The 21,749-nt window shown below is 36.9% G+C and overlaps 1 protein-coding gene across 10 annotated transcripts in view; it reads right to left on the bottom strand.

Annotated features, from left to right (window-relative positions):
• Positions 1-21,749, bottom strand: part of ARAP2 (ArfGAP with RhoGAP domain, ankyrin repeat and PH domain 2) — a 211,959-nt gene that overhangs the window by 113,210 nt on the left and 77,000 nt on the right. For 9 of the 10 annotated variants that reach the window (XM_057547413.1, XM_028165607.2, XM_028165610.2 and 6 more), the window contains 6 exons: positions 14,400-14,515; positions 11,356-11,555; positions 8,083-8,168; positions 6,897-7,079; positions 4,270-4,444; positions 3,661-3,795 (listed from right to left, as the gene is read on the bottom strand). In XM_057547413.1, the coding sequence (XP_057403396.1) occupies positions 3,661-3,795; positions 4,270-4,444; positions 6,897-7,079; positions 8,083-8,168; positions 11,356-11,555; positions 14,400-14,515 (895 nt within the window). The remainder of the gene's footprint in view (positions 1-3,660; positions 3,796-4,269; positions 4,445-6,896; positions 7,080-8,082; positions 8,169-11,355; positions 11,556-14,399; positions 14,516-21,749) is intronic. The other variant, XM_028165611.2, reaches the window with a different exon arrangement.

Below are 21,749 nucleotides of genomic sequence, written 5' to 3'. Positions count from 1 at the left end.
TTCCTCACTGCTAATCTATAAAATAAAATATAAACAGATAATAGAGAATTTCTAGTAAACCGTATCAACCACTTTCTTTTTAAAAATCAAACACTGTGTCTACAAATCAAGGTAAGATACCAAGGGAAAATAATACAGTTGAGGGGAGAAAACAGAAAACAAAATCAGGATGCTATTATTCAGCTCTACACTTAGGTTTAACAAGAGCTATCAATCTTTCCTTTCATGAACACTAAATTGGGAAGAAAAAGAAAAATACAGATCAGTCTTCATAACCAGAGGCTAGAAGAACTTCAAATCCTAAAAACCTGAACTGACAATTTGAAGCCTCTGTAACTCTCTGAAGGACTGGCATGCATTTTATTCCCTGACTTTTTTCTGTTTTTAATCAGTCTATTCTATGGCCGTCCTGACAAGCCCTGATGGAGTTATGCAGTCCAGATGCTTTCAGAGGCAAAGGTGACAACCACACTTTAGTCTCTAAATCTTTCAAATAATTCAATTTTTCCATAAAGCTGGTGCTCAACAGGAGTACTACCACTGCAGAATCTTGACATAAAAGAAAAACAAAAAAACAAAAAAACCCACCAGAACTCTATGTTTCTTGGTAGTTCGACTTTTTCTTCTTCATTTTTAAGTAGGCTTTTTCTGAACAAAATGTGTTTTGTTCAGGATATTAACTAATAACTATAAATGGAATATAACCTTTAAAAATTGTGAATCACTATATGGTACACCTGTAACTTATACAATGTTGTACAGAAACTATACTTCAATAAAAATTATATTAAGTCAGCTGTGCTTTTACACTGGTAGTAATGTGATTAGAGAAATGCCTATTTATTCAACAAATATTTATCACATGACTACTATGTGTGGACACTGTTTTAGGCACCAGAGATTTGATAATCCTGAATAAACCAGAAAATGCTGATGCCTCAATGAGTTTCACTCCAGAGGGGGAGAGAAACAAATCAAAGAAGGAGGGATCATTTTCATGCGATGAGTGCTATGATAGAAATAAGCAGCACACTATGAAAGAGAAGAGCTGACAGTGGGTGCACTCTTTAGTGGGCTGCCAAAGAGGTCTCTCCAGCCAGGTAGCACTGAATTGATCCCCCGAGAGATGAGAAGCAGTCAGGCTGGGGGAAGTGCGCTCCTTGCAGAGTGAACGGCAATCACAAAGGTCCAGAGGAGGCAGAAAAGAACATGGCATGTTGCAGGAACAGACAGGAAACGAGTGTGGCCAGGCATTGCAGAATAGGAAGGAAGGATGTGAGATGAAAGGGAGAAGGCACGAGAAGGTCTTTAAGGTCTTAATAAGGAAGAGAGTTATCCTCTGTAATGGGAAGCCATTAAATGTATTTGAATGATGGAAATACATGATCTGATTTACATTTTCAACAATCACTAAGCCTGTTTTGGGGAATGGTTTGGAGGGAAGCTAGGGCAGATATCGGCAAGTAAGCGGGGTTGGGGCATGGGATGGGGGTGGGCGTATTACAGCCCAGGCAGGACAGGATGATGGCTGGAGCTAGGATGATGTTAGTGAAGATGGAGGGTAGCCAACTGATTCATGGTCTATCCTGAGTTTGAAATGAGAGACATACTGGATGGAAGAAATGAAGACCATCAAAGAATACCTTGTCATTAGATTATTTTCCAATGAAATCATTTCTGCATGCTGCATGGTCAAAGTACAAAAGTTCAGTTTCCCATTACTTAAAACCGAATGCTCCAAAATGATAGAACATCCCCAATTAAATTACATATATGGAGAATGCACTGGTTTCTGTTTTTTGAAATAAATTTTAACAACAAAAATCCATAGTTAACTTATAAAAGATAAAAAGGAAAGAATGATTTAGTTACAAGTTTAAAACATCAATTCAGTCCTCAAGTGATTAAGAAAAACAATCTATTTCAATGAAATATTAAAACAAACTGGTAAGTCTATAAATATTATAACCAGAATTGCCAAAAAACAAATAAAAGCTTATTTTTAGCCTGCAGAGCACTTATGATATATTGAGAAGCTTTAGGAAGAAAAGCTTATATTTCAAATTCCCTATTTCATCTTTGTATAAGTGGTTTGAAGGGTGGATCTAAGATATCCTACAATTTAGAAGAAACATTCTAGAAAGCTTGTACACTTATTAACAAGTACATTAATTGCCTTGTTATTCAATTATTTTAATAATTACTATCGTCAATTCACAGATTGTTGATACTTTTTCCCTCCTGATCACTCAACTTTCGACTACTTAAGGGTTAAATACAGATAAGGAGCAATGGAAGATGAGAAAATCTCTGTAAAATTCGTTATTTATTATTGGTTAGACTGAGTAAAGGAAGACATTAAAAACCATTTGCTGAAAGAACCACAAAAAACCTAAACTCAAAGAATAAAAATGCTCTGCCATCTAGTGTCACCCAGCCATCACACTCACCAAAGCCAAAGTTTTACAATAACAATTATAACACAAATCAGATGTAAAACTCCACTTCATGTCGAGTTCCTCCACTGTTCATGTGAAATCAGCATAATATCAACTATCTTGCAGAGCTTTTATGAGGATTACAATGAACATAAAAAAGCGATGCCTTACACATAGTACATGCTCACTAAAGGAGAGGTACTGTTTACAGGAAAATCTAATAAAGTATACTTAATCCCAGTACAATTCTGCTTAGGGTTACAATTTTTTTTTGGAAATAAAGCCTTTAACTGAAATAATCACTTCAAATGCACGAGGATCAGGATTAACATTCTAAAGTGAGTTTTTCATCCTATTGTTCCTTTGATCGAGCAATATAGCTGGATTTTATCACCTAGGGAATTACTAACCCGGCTCCCAAGCCTCTGAACATCCATCATCAACTGGCCTGTACAGCTTAATCTCTCTTAAATTCTCTTTGCTCCAGTGAGACAGAGATCATTATATTTTCATGCTTACATTTCTAAAATTAGTTCAAATGTATGTAACAAGAGCATGAGACCTCTTTCTTACTCATTTTCGTATGCCTAATGCCCAGCACATGCCTGATTCAAGGAGCTGAATGGATAGATGGATAAATACCTACTATGATTCTGCTAAGATTAATGCCACAAACCTAGAATAGGTTGTTAAATCAAATTAATTCACATCATTTTTTTGAAACCATGCTTAAGCTTTATTTTACTTACACAGACACACACACACACTAATCATCAGAACAAACTGAACTACTGATAGAATATGCTCATAGAATACTGACAGAATATGTACTGAAAACTTGTCAGTTCTTCCTACATGTTGACATTTATCTATATTATCTCCCCAGTTAGGGTTTCTGTCCCGAATGGAAGGGGCTAAGTTTCACATTTCTTTGGAATAACCCTTAAATCCTGAAACAGAATTGGTTGGCCCTGAGGTAGATGTCACTGAATTCTGCTGAGAAGTCACTCAGCATTCCAAACCAGTGGTAAATCTTTGCTGCAGTGCATGAAATAATATCTGTGCCTGGAAGCATTTATAAAACCTCAAAAAAATATTTCTCTACCTCAAGATCAAATCTAACATCTTAAGGGGAAAAAACAATCAAAATTTAAACCTAATTGTTTTGATAATGAAATAAAGTTTTCCCAGTAACAAATCTAAAAGGAGCAAGAAAAGATACCTTCCAGCAGTTTTTTTTCTGAAGAGAGTTTGGAAGCTGCAGCAGGAGCCTGATACAAAAAATCACAGAGGAACATGGACTGGGAAGACTCCTGACTTAATCCACCTTCAGAATGTATGTCATGTTGAGGGAAATCTAGAAAAGTTACAGAAATAACACAGCTGAAATCTGAAGTGTAAACAATTTTCCCTTTGCTTATAAATATGTAGGTGAGTTTTGAGGTAGAAGAAAAACTACTTCAAATATACCACAGAATAAATATACAGAGGTATTTATTTTACTTTGCAAAAATTTGCAAATAAGCACTTCAGTTGTATTTATTATTCATGCATGAAAATCAGATTTAATTTTGGTGAAAATGATTATGTGGGATTAACTATTTTAATCTCCCATTTATAAAATTAAAAACACATAAAAGATTTATTTCCTAAACCTTCCCCTTAAATGAAATAAAACATGGGTCTTAATAAGCATCGTCCATCTTTTTGGTAATTACATTTTCTTTTCATTCTGATGGTTTTTCTGATTTGGGAAACAAACAGATTCATGCTTCAGTTCTCTCAGGGATATATAAGGAGAGATCAGGCCAGTGAAGGGATAGGGACTCACCTGAGAATTTGTTATGGTAGAGAAATTCCATTTGCAGACTCTGCCCCGCCTTCTTGGCCAGCAGATAGGGGGTGCTATGCTCAGGGTCGCCTGTTGCACACATGACATCTGCTCCACTGAACAGCAAAGCCATTGTCTCCAGAACATCTGGTTTCACCACAGCAGCACACAGAGCCTGGTCAATAAAAGAAAATACAATTTTTAAGTGAAGAAAATATGATTCTAGCTATTAAAATGTGTGAAAGTCTGCCAATTCATTTATGAGAGGAAGTCTGTATTCCTTTTTTTTTTTTTTTTTTTTATTTATTATTTTTGGCTGTGTTGAGTCTTCGTTGCTGCGCGTGGGCTTTCTTTAGTTGCAGCGAGCGGGGGCTACTCTTCGTTGTGGTGCGCGGCCTTCTCATTGCGGTGGCTTCTTTTGCTGTGGAGCACGGGCTCTAGGCGCATGGGCTTCATTAGTTGCGGCACGCGGGCTCAAGCTGCTCCGTGGCATGTGGGATCTTCCAGGTGCAAGGCTCGAACCCGTGTCCCCTGCATTGGCAGGTGGATTCTTAATCACTGTGCCACCAGGGAAGCCCCCTGTATTCCTTTTTAACTAATAAATCTAATAATCATTATGCCCTGAATTAACCAACAGACAAAAATGGCCTGCTTTGCATGAATTTAAATTTCAACCGAAGATGTCCAAATCTCAATTCATTGTTTTGTTCCTGTGATGTTCCAAATCTTCAAATCCGTCATATTTGCCATGGAAGATATTTTGTATGTTTACATACTATGACAATGGCTGATGCTCAGAAAATTCAAAATATTTCAAATGTAGTAATAAAGTATCCACTAAATGTTTTGTTATGTCATATGAATGTTGTATGCATATATGTCTATATTTTCCAGAGCAATTGGGATGTGAGGAATCTTTAAATTACTGTTATGCTTTGGGAATTTGAAAGATGTGTACAAATTCAGGATTTGTGTACAAATTTCCTTTTGGAAGGGGGTATAGGTAGGGAGGAGGAACAGCAAGCAAGACACAATAAGACATGATTGACATGATATACATCATCATTGTACAAACAGTAAAACTCCTGGAACCTGATTTTTTTTCCTTTGAAATAATAAGCTCCCTTCACAACTTTTCCCATCCCCTCTTCTTGCTTCCTCACTTTACTGGCTTTCCATTTGCTTCTGAACTCTCTGATTTGGCACCCTGATTCCGTCTGACTTCTTAGCCTTGGGTTCACCATATTCCTCCTTCCTGACATGGTGCACCTGGACAGATGCTCTCTGTAATGCAACTTCAGGACAATCACTCGTTGATTATCCCAATGGGCAGCTCAGAGAACAGTGTATAACCAAGAAGTCCCAGGACACATTCACATCTCCAGCCTAGAGGGTCTACTACTAAAAGAGTACTTATCTTTTCTACCATGGTCTAGCTAACCTCTCCAATTTCCTTCACATCAGAATCAAGAAGCCTAAATTCTTGTACCTGACTGTACTAATTTGCTAGGTGATTTTGGGCAATTCCTTCTCATCTCCAGGTCTTAGTTTTTCTGCACCTGCAAAATGAGGATATTGGAAAGTGAAACAGCTAACATCCCTCCACTGGGATATAGCCTCTGACTGCTCTCACAATCTAATCCCGTGTATTTCCTCTTATTCTCTCTCTCATTACCCTATTCTTTTCCTTCACAGTGTGCTGCATTTGCTATGGTATATTTATTGGCATGCAGCTGTTTATGGTCAGTCTCCCCTGCGTGCAGATCACTCTCATGAATAAAAGAATCACATCTACTGTTTACTACAACTGTACCCCAGAACCTAAAAATGAATTCAGCAATGAGTGAGTGTGCAATAAATATCTATTCACCACGAACACTCAATGGAGAAAGGATAGTCTCTTCAACAAATGATGGGAAACTGAGTAACTAGGTGTGAAAAACAAAAAAATGAAATTGGACCCCTACCTTACACCACTCTAATTTGAAATGTATTAAAGACTTAAACATAAGACCTGATACCATAAAACTTCTAGAAGAAAACATAAGTGGTAAGCTCTCTGACAGCAGTATTGGCAATGATGTTTTGGATATGACACCAAAAGCACAAGCAACAAACACAAAAATCAATAAAGGAAAGGGGGGCAGGATGCTTAACAAATTCTTTGCCAAAAGGGCAACATAAAATGGTCACAAGAAGACCTGGAATGACTCAACCAAAGGCAAACGACACTTCAAATCAATGGCACTAAACAAACTACTGCTTTTAAAAATAAATTAATTGAGTAAATGAAGTTAATTTTGGTGATACCAAGTCAACAATGTACCGGCTGAAGTTATGTTCAGTATCCTGTCCCTAAAATGGGGAAAGTTGTCAAAGTTTTAAATGGTGTGGGCCTATGTCAGATAGAAACTTCAGTTAGGGACAGAAGTTTATTCGCTATTGATAACGAATCCTCAAGTGAAATGAAGGGAAAAAACCCAATGGCACAATCTCACAAGAGGAAATAAAATTAAACAATAATTTTATGCAATAGCGAAAAAATTTTTAAACTTTTTTTCAAAACTCTTGGCATATATTTAAATAGACCTTAACATCCATGTCTTTTGTTACATTTCATTGGTTACCTTATTTAATTCTTCCTTGGTAAGAGATGCCCAAAGGGTTTTTCTGAATCTTCCTTCTTTGTATTTCTGAGTGATAAAGTTTTTTCTCTTTTCTACTGGAGAGTCCACATGTAATTCTTCATCTTTTTGAAGACTACCAGCCCAAAAGTCATTAGCTCTTTTGTTTCCAATGACAATAAAAAGCTGAATTATCAAAAAGAAATTATAAAACATATCAATTCACAAAATGTATTTGAATCTGCAGAAAACTGACTCACATGACAAATTAAAGCATAGCTTGGTATAAAATATGCAAAATACAAGACCCAACTTTTTCCAGAAGATGGAGTGTGAAAGCAGATACTATTTCTATTTTAAATAGTCTAGCTGCTCGTAATAATGGTAAAAGATTAGCTAGAAAAGAAACTGCAAGCAACGCAAATTGCAGCAAAAGCATTATTACTTTTTTTTTTTAACATCTTTATTGGAGTATAATTGCTTTTCAATGGTGTGTTAGTTTCTGCTTTATAACAAAGTAAATCGGCTATACATATACGTATATCCCCATATCCCCTCCCTCTTGCGTCTCCCTCCCTCCCTATCCCACCCCTCTAGGTGGTCACAAAGCACCGAGCTGATCTCCCTGTGCTATGCGGCTGCTTCCCACTAGCTATCTATTTTACATTTGGTAGTATATATGTTACTTTTTGAAGGTAGCTCACATTGAGACAGATTCATTTAAAATGGCTGAGTAGGTGGGCTAACATGGTTGAGAGTGGTACAGACACCTGAGCAGAGAATGGATACAGGAGACAGCAAGTTAGACATGATCTCAGTTAGTGACAGAGCATGGCCAAGATAAAGAATAGTCGATTTTGCCAAATGTTTTCATTCACTTTTCTGATATTTTATCCATGCTGGGTTAAAAAGAAAGAATGTCAATTCTGGCTTAAGAAAAAGCTGCCAAGCCTTTAAGAGTAGTTATTACTATTAAAGCTCCTTGTATTTTTTATTCTTAAAATAACTGTCTCATTTAGGAAGCATTCGGAAAGTTAAAGTAGAAAGTTACTACTATCAAACAGGCTATAAGCCATTTTTATAATGTGGTGAGAACTTGATCAGAGAGCTCTTAAAGCAACCACACCACCCCACTGCACACCTCCTCCTGGACCTCTGCTGACCACCACCACAGTCAAGTCGGACTCACCTCAATGAGTTCATTGCTCCAAATGCTGGCATCCATTTTCAGACTTCTAACCTTGGAATCTTTTGGTCCTAAAGATCTATGTTGCCCTGAAGTCAAAAAACAATTTATTTCTATTTGAGTTTGTATGTAAACGTATTTTACCTTTAAAAAGAAAAGTATATATGTACGTGTATAGGCATGTGTGGATTAATATATCTTTTGAACTTAAACCAATACCTACTTTCCACCCTACAGTAGTGGTGGTAATCATACAGGAATCATAACCAACCACAATGAAGATAACAGAAATCACCATCACCACCCTGTACTGGTATAAAATTACACTTTTAAAAAGTGTGTATACATGTACATGTGTGTATATGTGTGCATGCATATGCATGTATGTGTGCATGTATGTATGTACGTATATATATTTTTTTCATTGGTAATTAACTAGAAATTGTAGGTCACTGAAAACATTTTATAATGGGTCTGTGTAAATTACACATATGTGAGTGAATACAGATATCATCCCTTTACTCTTAAAAAAAACTAGCTACAACTGTAATAAATGCCTACTTAAAAATCTAAAGTCGATTCTTTATTCTACTATTATGCCTGGAAGAGAATGCCCAGCATTCTATCATAATCAATTTAATTCTGCTGTATAAATCATCATTCAGCCATTACTGGGCATTCAGGCGTATGTCAGACTCTTTCTAAGCTGAGATAGAAAAAAGGTATATAAGACATCATCCTTGATCTTAAGGACCTTTTGCCTAATGCGCATGAGAAAGCTCATTCCTCTCATTCCTCTCTCTACATTACATAGGTTCCTTTCCTCCATTCTTTGAGAAGGAAACTACTCAGAGCACAAAGCCCTAGAATTCCCATGGCAAGAATCTGCATAGGTTTGCACTTATGGAGACTACAGAAAGGCAATACCAAAAGGAGTCAAGCTCGAAAGCATGCAGGAAGAAGGGATGCTGGAGTAGCCTAGGAAAGAATCTGAGTTGAGGCAGCAGGAAAAGAAACAATGTGGAGAACAGATTTAGAGATATTCAGAAGATAAAACTGATGGGACCTGGTGGGCTTTAAGGAAAGAGGAAGGGTCAAGAGGGTCTCTCAAGGTTTAGGCTTCAGTGTAGGGTAGATAGTATTGCTTCTGACTAAGATTTGGAATATAGGAGAATATACAGTTTAATGTAATGAGCTGGGCAGCAATGAGAGCTCCATTTTATCATGTTAATTTTGAGGTATCTTGGGCAAATCCAAGTTGAGAATCTAGCAGGAGCTATAAGAGTAGAGTTTCCAACAGAGTGAGAATCCCCTGCTTAAAAATGAGTATTGAATTCAAATGACAACCTCACTGAGGAACATCAGAGTGAAAGACAGCTTAGGATATAATCCAAGGGAACACACATATTTTAGGAGCAGGCAAAGGAAAAGTAACCTGGAAAAGGATGACCAGAGTAGTAAGAGCACACTAAGAGGAAATGGTGTGTCAGAAGTTGTGGGAGGATGGAAAGTCACTGAGAGACAGATTGGTCAAGAGTGTCAAATACTGCAGAGAAGGCAGTGAAGATAGGAACTGACCACACAGAAACTGAGAGGTAAAATACACTGCTAAAATATTTTTACTGGAGGTGAGAGAAACAAAGACTGATTACAGGATGCTGAAGATACACTAGGAAGTTAAAGAAATGAAGAAAACCTGTGCAGACCACTACGCTTGAAAGTATCTTGTCTATGAAAGGAAAAAGGAAGAGAGAATGACACGTAAGAGAATAGTAAGTTTTCAGAAAGCTGGTGTTAACAGAATTATGCAAGTTTATATGCTGAACCAAATAAACCATAGTTGAATACAGTTGCCCCTCGGTATCTCGGATTGGTACCAGGACCACCCACAGATACCAAAATCCGAGGATGTTCAAATCCCTTGTATAAAATGGCCATAGTATCTGCATATAACCCACACACATCCTCGTATACTTTAATTCATGTCTAGATTACTTTTAATACCTAATACAATAAAATGTTATGTAATAGTTGCTGGTAAATGCAAATTCAAATTTTGCTTTTTTGAACTTCCTGTAAATTTTTTTTTTCAAATATTATTGATCCCCAGTTGTTTGATGTAGAACCGTGAATATGGAGGACCAACTGTACTTACACAGAGAGTGAATAAGTGACAGGGTGAGGATCCTGAGAAGAGAGGAAAGGAAGAGAACATACGTAGACAGAGCAGCCTTAGACAACACAAACGCTATCTCTTCCAATGAGACTGGAGAGGAGAAGAGGTGAGGAAAAAATACAAAGTCAAGGAGGGTTAAATGATGCTTTTTATTGTTGCTATTGATGTAGGTGATTAGCTCATGAGGACATCTACCTCAGTGTGATGAGAAATGTGGTAGCGCAGAGCTCTAGAAAAGTCTGAAGGGCTTGAAGCAGCTGTCCTGTCTTTGCTCTGAGGTGCTCTTCCTCTGCATTCTCTCAATGAAACCTGTGCTCAACTCTATTCCTGCCCTTATCACACTCTATTGAAATTACTATTTATATATTTGTGCAGGAAATGTCATGTCTTGTCTTACAGATCATTTTAATTCCCAGGACCAGCACAGTACCTGGTAGAGCTGAAAAGCTGAAGGAATGTTTAGGTTGTAGCTAACTTTTTCCAAGACCTCCATGGTCGCATACCTAAGCTAGGGTCCATTCCCTCTACTCACTTGGACAGCTGTCTTACCTCCCAAATACAAGGAGCTGTCAAATAGTTTGTAAGGTATAAGATCACAAGACAAAAATGAGTCACAGTACTGGTTACTTTCATAAACTTCAATACACCTGGAAAATGCTTCTATATAAAAATTCTCATTATAAGAGATACCAGATCTGGTGAACCAAGATTAGAGCGCAGAGCAGATTGATGTGAAAAATAGATCTTACAAAATATGACTGAGGAAAAAGGGACAAATCATACGAAGAGCAAGCGTGTTCAGGGTGCATTCTGAAACACATTCATCCAAAACCTAAAAATTTCAGCATTGTCTTTTTAAAATCCATACATGGGCCAGTAGGCACAAAAAAATGATTACATGCTTAAAAATCAATTTTTATATCTAAGTCATGCATAAGAGAAGTTTAGAATGATATTTCTAAATTTGATTTAAATGTAATAAGTTTTCTCTGTTTTTATTTTTCATAGCCGTTAGCTGGGACACAGTATATACGACACTAAAGAACATTCAGTGCCAATCTGCCACCAAACAGTGATGCGCGTAACTTATCACTAATTACCTGCACACTTCTTACAGATGACAACACAGAGATTGATGGATGCCCAGTCAGGATTTGGGGCTTTACAATCTGCACAGCTCCTGTTGGACTCATTGAACCAAATCTTCTCAGCTACTTCATAATCAGAGAGAGTTTCTGCTATCGATTGCTGCACAGCTTCAATCCACTCTTGTTTCTCTTTTTCAGACTCGGCTGTAAAGCTGAAACAATTAACGTTTCTGCATTATCGATCTCCCTTGTAAAGGCCAATTAAGCAGTATGTTCAGTTTGCATATTCATTTCACTCATAAATTAAACAGCTGGTGAAAAATATGCCTTCCAGGCGGCTGGAGTCTTTTCTGTTAAAAATCATCTCATTGAGAAACCTATTTTTTTTCCTTTAACTGTCCACATTGCTTATGACTTGGTTTACCTATCTTGAACCAAAATTAACATACACATTTTTCTGACCAGGATATAAAAATCACCTTGTTAGGTCAAAAGCTTAAAAGAGAAGTCATGCTTCCTAAGCAGTGGTTACATAATAATCAATAAGAGGCTGGCAGAGTTTCAGGACTATTGGCTTATTTTGCCAAGAAAATAAGCCATAGTCTGAAACTAAGTTATCAAAAACACCCACGAGAAATTTTGATTTTTTTGTCTTAAAAATAGATTCTTGTTTTTAAAATAGAAGAATGTCCAGATGGCTTTAAGAAACTGAGAAATCGAAAAAGTTTTAAGTGATTACTATTCTAACAGAATTCTAACTCAGTTTTAGCCATGTAATTCTTAGTGTTTACTGGGTGCCTGAGTGAAGGAATAAAACATTAAAACATCAGTTCACTCTTTCAAGAAATATTTACTGAGTACTTATAATGTGCCAGAAAATGTGCTGCATATAGTGCTCCAAACTCAGTCAATGACCCCAAAATGATGCTTTACACTGAAACTGTCTGTTCTGAAGATGAAACTGCTTTGAGATACAATGAAAACAACAGAGGATTAACATTTTCTACATAATCTATAAAGAAATTGAGTGGCCTACATGGATTATATTTTTTGAATCACTTCATGGTTCCATCATCACTATAATATTTATAAATTCCTTAGTGGTTTCTGCTTCTCTATAGAGATTGGTCAGAGCCCATATGGTACAATGGAAAATAGATATTTGGTCTTAGTCCCTGGTTCCTGGTATATAGTTCCCCAAACCCTTGGAATACCCTGAGTGATAAAAGTCCTTTATACGCTAATGAGATAGCTTGTGGCTGAAGGCTAGACAGCTTCAGGATGGGAGCTGGTCAGCAGAAGACCAAGATGTGACTAGAGACTTGGAACTTTCAACCAGCCCTACCCCGTGACCTCTGGGAAGGAGAGAGAGGCTGGTGGAGTTAATCACCAATGGCCCAGGATTTCATCAATCTTGCCTATGAAATGAAACCTCCATAAAATCCCCCAAACCACAGGGTTCGAAGAGCTTTCAGGGTGATGAACACCTTGAGGTGCTGGGAGAGTGGTGCACCCAGAGAGTCATTACAGATTATTAACACATATTAAGAACACACATTAAGTTTTCTGTTTCATTGTCATAATAAAGCAATTACCAGAGTGTCATAATACAAGACATGTATCAAAATGCTAAGATATTTGATCATACATGCTATGAGATCCATTAAATTCAGCAACATTTTGAGCTGAGGTTCCTTTTAGGAAATCATGGAGCAATTGTAATTAGGGATTGTTCTTAAAGGACAGACTGTATTTGGTTAGGCTAAAAGAGGCAAAATAACAATACAGCTTAAAGACAATGTAATATCTCTTTTTATTTTATACCTTCAAAATAAAGTAATTTTTCACATATTTGTGGATCAAAAATCACCAAGCCTTCTAAGAAAAGAGGTATTACAAAAAGAAACTACACAAATCTCATGAAGTTAGTATCTTTCAGGTTGTATGATTATTCAAATCACTTTTGCAAGGTGTTATTATACACTGGCTAATAAATTACACGATATGAAAAAGTAAAAACATAATTTTTTTCTTTGTTTCAGGTGTACAGCAGAGTGATTCAGTTTTATATATATCTTTTTTTTCATATTCTTTTCCATTATAAGTTATTACAAAATATTGAATATAGTTTCCTGTGCTATACCGTAGGTACTTGAATATAGTTTCCTGTGCTATACAGTAGGTACTTGTTGTTTATCCATTCTGTATATAGTAGTGTGTATATGTTAATCCCAAATTCCGAATTTACCTCCCTACCATCCCCTTTGGTAACCATAAGTCTGTCTTCTATGTCTGTGAGTCTGTTTCTGTTTTGTAAGTAAGTTCATTTGTATCATTTTTTTAAGATTCCACATATAAGTGATATCATATGATATTTGTCTTTGTTTGTCTTCACTTAGTATGATAATCTCTAGGTCCATCTACTTTACTGCAAATGGCAAGATTTCATTATTTTTATGGCTGAGTAATATTCCATTGTATATATATATACCACATCTTCTTTACCCACTCATCTGTCCATGGACATTTAGGTTGCTTCCATGTCTTGGTTATTGTAAATAGTGCTGCAGTGAACACCGGGGTGCATGTATCTTTTCAAATTAGAGTTTTCTCCAGATATATGCCCAGGAGTGAGATTGTAGGATCATGTGGTAACTCTATTTTCAGTTTTTTAAGGAACTTCCATGATCTTTTCCATAGTGGCTGCACCAATTTACATTCCTACAACAGTGCAGGAGGGTTCCCTTTTCTCCACACCCTCTCCAGCATTTATTATTTGTAGACTTTTTAATGATGACCATTCTGACTGGTGTGAGGTGATACCTCACTGTAGTTTTGATTTGTGTACCTCTAATAATCAGTGATATTGAGCATCTTTTCATGTGCCTATTGGCACATTTTTATATACTGGCTAATAAATTATACAATATGAAAAAGTAAGAACATAATTTTATTAAGTGTCCTATAAGAAGTAAAATCACCACTGGCAATGTAAAAGGGGATCACTCAAGCTTTCCTGTAGTAGTACAAACAAAAAATGTTTAAATATAACTTACCTAAAACTCCTATAGGGAGTGATTATTTCAAAAGACTGTTTCACAGTTCGGTCCACTTGCTTTACATTTGCTACATTCATAGGAATTATGGTAATACCAAGTCCACTCTTAAAATCCTAGTTTGGAGAAAAACAAAAAATTATAAAGAAACAAAAATATGGATTTTGAAAGTACATTTATATTCTCTAAAATTTAATAAACCTCATCAAATTTTACAACATATAAAGATGGAATTAATTCATTAAAAATGGATTGAGAGTGGTTTTATTTTAGGTAGTCACTTTCAATACATGGTAACACGATAGCATTTGAAGCTTGACAGGCTATTAATAAAGCAAGGGTCTTTTCACATGAAACACAAGTTGACTAGGACATAGATCTTGAACTACATATGCCTTCCTGTTAACAGTCAGGCACTTTTTCACCTTTAGCCATTTAGTAAAGGGAACTAACAGTGAACTAACCCTTACCATGTGCCCAGCCGTTTTCCAGTTGGGGGAGCCAGATGATACTATGAGGTTGGTATAATTACTAATTAGATAAAAAGAAGGGAAAACCGAGGCTCAAAAAGTAAAGTGACGCGGAAAGCGCGGCTGGCTGTACCTGGTAGAAAGGGACTGAAATCCAAGCCATCTGACTGCTCACTCTTTGTTCTGCTGTACGTTGTTACCTCTGCTCTGTCACATTTTCCTCATTTGCTCTCAACCAAAAGCATTACTTATATTACAATTTTATCTCATTTCCAATATTTCATTACTTTCTTCTTCCTTCAATTAGATTCTTTAAAGGCTCCTCTAATGCTATTTTCGTATGAAAACTGCCATTGGTTCAGCACCTACAGCCACTATGTTCAGCTTGATCTACCAAAATTAGAAACTGTTCAAAAGGCTACAAAGTCTGCCTTCTAAAAGCATTAAAGTTTGCAATATATTATCTAGCCATAAGGGTTCTGGAATTTGATTTCTCAAACCATCTCACACCTTAAAAATACAATTAATCTGTACCTCGAAAAATGAATTATCTATGTGAACAGGTTCAGATTAAATGTGCTCTGAATTCCTAAATTAAATTATGACTAGGAAAAAGTAGCCATACTAAAGACGACTGCAGAAAATATTGGTCCACTTTCAGGAAGGACACTTCTGGCAGAGACCGTGAAAGAAACAATTCACAGGTCTTCTCTTTGTCTCTCCTGTTGTACAAGCTAAAAGCAAAAGTACTATTTTCCCATCTCCCTTGCAGCTAGGAGTGAACATATGTCATACTTATGGTCAATAAAATATAAATAATTCCTGGCCTGGGGGGCAAGAGGAGGGGGGTGGAAAGACAAATCTTCAAAGAAAAGAATTTCATTCCTTTCCTTTCCATCTTCTCGGGAAACAACATCTAGAAGCACAAAGCCATTTTAGAATGTAAGCATCCTTGAGATGAAAAGCCTGAGGACAAATTCTTGTACTGTAAGGATGCCAGAGTGGGGAAAAAAAAATAGGAAGAATCTTGTTCTCTGATGGCATTAGCAAGAGATTTGTTAAAACAAATCCCTGTCTATTTAAACTATCCTTCAGGTTTTTGTCATCTGATACTAATACATTCCTGGTTGATAAAATAAGTGGAATAAAACAACATTATAACAAATTTCCCCCATTCGTAGAGGGTTTCCATTCACAAACTGCAGAAAAGTTTCACTTCATATTTTTTAAAATGTACAAGTTTTTAGTGAGAATGAAGAAATGACCCATTTGTAAATTGAGTATGATTTTTTCTGATGAAAGAACAATGGTTCATTTTGTTGGGAGAAACAAGCCAGAAATTGAGTCAGAAATATAAAAGATGCAGAGACATGCTAGGTGTTGTGAAATACTTAGAAGGTGATATACTTCCACTTTGTATCATAAGCCCACCTAACAAAAAAACAGTACTATAGGGAGGAGGGGAATCAAACTTTTCCAATCTGCCCCATTTTAATAAGTTTTAGCATATTGGTATAGAGTTAAACTTATAATTATCAAATTAAACAAAACAGATTCTCAGTTATCTATACCAATGCTCCTGCTGGATAATGTAACTATTGGAGAAACTCCCAGGGCGTGTGATTAGAAATTCAAACTCTCTTTTATAAATCAGAAAATAAAGTAGGGGTAGCCAGGTAAGATATTTTAGAAACAGCTTTCTGATGGCTCAGCTTGATACGGGGGTACCTCTAGAATAAAACAGTCAGGCTGCATCTTCTTCAAACAATTCTCTGTGATGCAGCTTTTGACAAGACCTGGCTATCAGACTACTCCCGCTTATTATTCTCTGATGGGGGCCTGGCCTGCAGGTACTGTGTGTTACTAAGGGCAGAGATACAGACTCAGACCATCAGACTAGCAGATGGTAAGACTGACAACCTTGGATGGAAACTGATGAGCCTCATCAAGGCTCCAGCCTGAAGAGACGGTGCCTCATTTCGACAAGCAAGTCGTGAAGTATCTACATATAAAGCTGCGACTTCTGTTAAAAATAAAACAAGTGAGGGTTGGCTCAAGGCCCCAGATTTCTCCCAAGCAAGGCAAAGATGATTTTTTCGCCTGGAAAGAAACTGTAACCCATTTATCAGCTGCTTGCCATGGCCATATGGTTTTGAGTAATTAGAGTATCCACTGAACTCACCAGCACAAATGGACTGTAAAATGTACAGCAGAATAACAAAATAAATGTCAGTGCTCTTGAAAGCTATTAAATATGAAACAACTGCATTTCTTACTAAAAATATTTGTGGTGACATTAAGCCATCTTTTCACACAGTCTTTAGAACATGTTTAGAACATATCTCATTCCTAGATGCTCATCAGAATTACCTGTGTTGATCTCTTCCTCCCACCCTGAGATTCTGATCCCACGAATCAGAGGGCTTGCCTAAGGATTTTCAGTTAAAAAAAGGCAAAACAAAACTACCACCATATGATTCTCATACGTAGCAAATACTGAGAAACAATGAATTAGACAGCAGAACCAGTTGTAGGATCTAGACAGTATGAGTCTACAGCACTTAAATATCAGGATACAAACATTTCTCTCTGCCTTCTGCAGAGCAAAAAAAAAAGCATGCAGTCAGATTATACAAAAACCATTTGAAATTATTAAGACTAGTGGTTAAAAATAGGCTGGTCAGAACACAGTGACACGTTGGATTGTCAAGAACCTATTTGTCCTGGATTCCAACCCTTCTGCTAATGTCCAAAGGCTTTAAAAGCATTGGTCTTCATTAAGCATATACACTCCATAACTGATTTAATATCTGTTAGTGCAGTGCTCTGAAGCTTACAAACAGCTATGAACTCTTATTTGATTTTCTTAACAATTCTGCGAAGAAGGCAGAGCAGATACAGCCATTTTTAAATGAAAACATTTGTCCTGGCAAAACCGTGTTTGGTAAGAACCTAGCATCTGCCAGAAATGTGCAAAGCTGTGGGTCTGCACAAAAGCATAAGACAGGGTACTCACCTCGGGGAAGCTTAGAGTCTAAGGAGGGAATGAGAGAGAATTGTAATAAGTGCAAAAAAAAAAAAAAAAAACGATCCATGGCTGTAGGGTAAGCACTGAATCCAACCCAGACAAGAGAGAGCTGTGTTCGTATTTTTTCCAAAGGAGGTGACACTTGACTGGGCAAACAACAAAATCCAAACCAGCTTGATCAAGCGTACCTCTCTCGCTTCAGTTCACTTGTTTGCAAAATGGGGCTAACAGTAGTACCTATTGCATCAGTGTGTGAGGATTAACACATAAAAAATGCTTAGAAGAATGCCTGGCACAAAACGTGCTATCTACTCCCAGTTAACTAATTGTTATTATTATTGTTATTTTATACCTCTTGAATGTGAAGGCAACCGAACATATTACCTATTAAAAAGTTAATTACAAGAAAATGCATGCTTAAAAATAACTAGCAGGCATATATAAATTTTGTAAAATGGGATGGAATGTGAGTGTTAAACTTTCAAGAAAATTAAAACTAAATTACCCATTAACTGCAATCTGATTGTGAGCACTATTCTCATTTTGGAAAATAGGCACGAGTCGGTAACATGCCAGACTTCAACCTTTAAAACCCTATAAACTGCATTGAAAAAAAACAATAGCATAGAAATTCAATAGGTAGAAATATATTGTTACAGAAAGCATAAAGCTAAAAACAGATTCTGGAGTAAACTATATTTTACAGTTAATTTGCTGTCATACAATGTAGGATCTCAAAGAGCATGAATGGCCACACTTGGCAGAGCAGGTCTGATGTTGCAAAGGTGATAACGATGATGTGGGCACCAAGAGTCAGAATTGGGGGAGAATCTTGGCTGATCCATTTATTGGCTGTATGACTACTGGCAAGGTCCTTAATTCATCTAGACCTCCATTTCCTCATTTATGAAAAGATAGTACTATCTACCTTATATAGCATTGCTATAAAAACTGAATAAAGAAATACACATTGGGCTTCCCTGGTGGCGCAGTGGTTGGGAGTCCACCTGCCAATGCAGGGGACACGGGTTCGTGTCCCGGTCCGGGAAGACCCCACATGCCGCGGAGCGGCTAGGCCCGTGAGCCACAACTACTGAGCCTGCGCGTCTGGAGCCTGTGCTCCGCAGCGGGAGAGGCCGCGATGGTGAGAGGCCCGCGCACCGCGATGAAGAGTGGCCCCCGCTCGCCGCAACTGGAGAAAGCCCTCGCACAGAAACGAAGACCCAACACATTAAATAAATAAATAAATATATTTAAAAAAAAAAAAAAAAAAAAAAAAAAGAAATACACATTGGGGGTCTGATACATCCAGACAGTCCCCTGATTTGAGGGTTCTAAATACAGAATTTGTCTTCAATGAGAATATATCCATTTTATTTACAGTGACTGAAAGTATCCACACCAATGATTCCATATTCAACATTCAGATTAGAACTAATGGCAAATATTTACCACGACACTGAAATGGGTTATTTGTACAAATGCGTAGCAACAGAACCTGGCTCAAACTACCTTTTAAAACTACAAAGTGAAAGAGGAAAGCAACAGTTTGATTCCTAAACAGAAAAATTAAAGAAGGGTTTGTTAACCCCAAATTCGCTGAAATCTCAAACTTATTTTTGGAAACACCAGATGCCAGGTTTCCATGCCAGGAATTTAAGAACTCGGTGCTTAGACATTTGTGGGAAACAGATGTGGCATTGTATGACATTGGCACCAGATTTCCAGGGAAACACCAGATGCAGAGTTTGGCCAAATATAGAACCAGAGAACCAGCAGGCCACCACCTCCATCCTGCTGCTTCTTTCTGCACCACACAAGCCAGAGCCCTGTGAGGTCTATTTAAATTCTGTTAGAGTTTCATTTCCATGCAAGACACGAGGGAACATTATGTTGGGGGAATGAGTCTCTTGCTATACCCCAATTTGCGAATGTTTAACCAAATGAATGTAGTTAAAGCCTCAATGCCACAATTATCATTAAATGGATATACAAACCCACCAAGCAAGACATCTGGTTGTAATGAATTCCCTAATATTAACATGATATTCAAAAACTCATCAGGAAAAGATGGGAGACTGGCTGTCAGGACAACATAACAAATGGAAACCAAAGTCAATTATCTTAAATTCACCTCATATCTATTTGCAGAAATTCCGTTCAAGTAGCAGTACCATATATATAACACTACATATATATACCTGAGGGTATGTTCATATTTCATTACCTATCTAAAATTTTAAAAATACTGGCTTATATACTACACCCACATCATTTCAAGATAAATAAATGTATAAAAATAATTATTTTTCAGAATACAGAAAGTCTATTAGCTTTGACTGGAAAAAAACACACAATTTATTTCTATAAACAAAATTTCTATGCAACAAAAATTAACTGAAAAGGCTTCCCTGGTGGCGCAGTGGTTAAGAATCTGCCTGCCAATGCAAGGGACACGGGTTCGAGCCCTGGCCCAGGAAGATCCCACATGCCGGAGCAAGTAAGCCCGTGTGCCACAACTACTGAGCCTGAGCTCTAGAGCCAGCAAGCCACAACTACTGAGCCCACATGCCACAACTACTGAAACCTGCGCACCTAGAACCCGTGCTCCGCAACAAGATAAGCCACAACAATGAGAAGCCCGCACACAGCAACAAAGACCCAACACAGCCAAAAATAAATAAATAAGTAAATAAAAATTAACTGAAAAGTGAAAAATAAGCAACAGCTTAGAAAAACAGTTGCAGAAAATATGACACGAAGATAAATATCTATATTATATGAAGAGCTTAAAGAAATTGTCAGAAGTGACAATATAATTCCAGTAAACAGGAAAAAATGAAAAGAGAATTCATAAAGAAGAAAATAATATTAAAAGAAAAATTTTTTTCAAATATAAACTCTCTAGTCATGAAAACAGCTGTAAATGACTATTAATTCAACCATTTCATTCTACAAATGTTTACTGAGTGTCAGCTACTTGCCTGGAACTCCTAAGGGCACAACAGTGAATAAAGTAAATTGTCACAGCCTTAATTTGGGAATATAAAAATTATAACACTTTTAAAGTTAAAATCAAACTGGTACCTATTCATGTACCTAACAGCATTTTAAATATAAACAATTCTTTAGAAAAGGGTCATAGGAATTCTTGTCCAAAAAGCAAATCTAAAAGAAAGAAAAGGCTACAAACAGAAGGCTCTCAGAAATCTCATTTATTTATCACGATGTGTTACCCCCATCAGAAGGTAAGATCCTAAAGAGCAGGGAGGGACCTTGTGGGTTACCAGTGAGCCCCTAGTGCCTGGAGCAGCACCCAGGAATGAAGAGGTACCCAATAAACTTCTGTAAAACAGATGAATAAATACAGAAACACAGTGAACTGTAATCAAACTCTATTACACAACTCATTTTATACAGAGTTGAAGTAACAATGTGGAAAAACTGTCATAATTATAATATACGGCAGGCATATAAACATAAGCAGAAACAAGGAATAGAAGAAAATATGCAAAAATTAAACACATGGGGAGTGGGCTGTGAGATGGTGTAAGCATTTAAAGGGATAACATTTAATTTATATAATAGCACCACACTGTTCTTCAACTGGGTAATTAGGTAAAGAATTTTAGTGTCTATTTTTACTTTGCCATCTTCCTCTCTAACAAATGTTTTTACATATCTCTTCATAGTTCTATTCTGCCTCTTATAGCCCATCTGGAAAAACAAAAAAACAAAAAACAAAAACCTCTAACATTCCCTAAGGCATTTCTCCTGCTCAGAAGCTACTTCAAGTTAGTTTCAACAATCCGCTAATAAATGAAAGGGAAAGAAAGAGATTTAAAACAAGTA

The sequence above is a fragment of the Balaenoptera acutorostrata genome, chromosome 5 (genome assembly GCF_949987535.1).
Source record: "Balaenoptera acutorostrata chromosome 5, mBalAcu1.1, whole genome shotgun sequence".
NCBI lineage: Eukaryota > Metazoa > Chordata > Mammalia > Artiodactyla > Balaenopteridae > Balaenoptera > Balaenoptera acutorostrata.
Note: the sequence above shows the minus strand (reverse complement) of the source record. Positions and strands in the feature narration are given on the sequence as shown.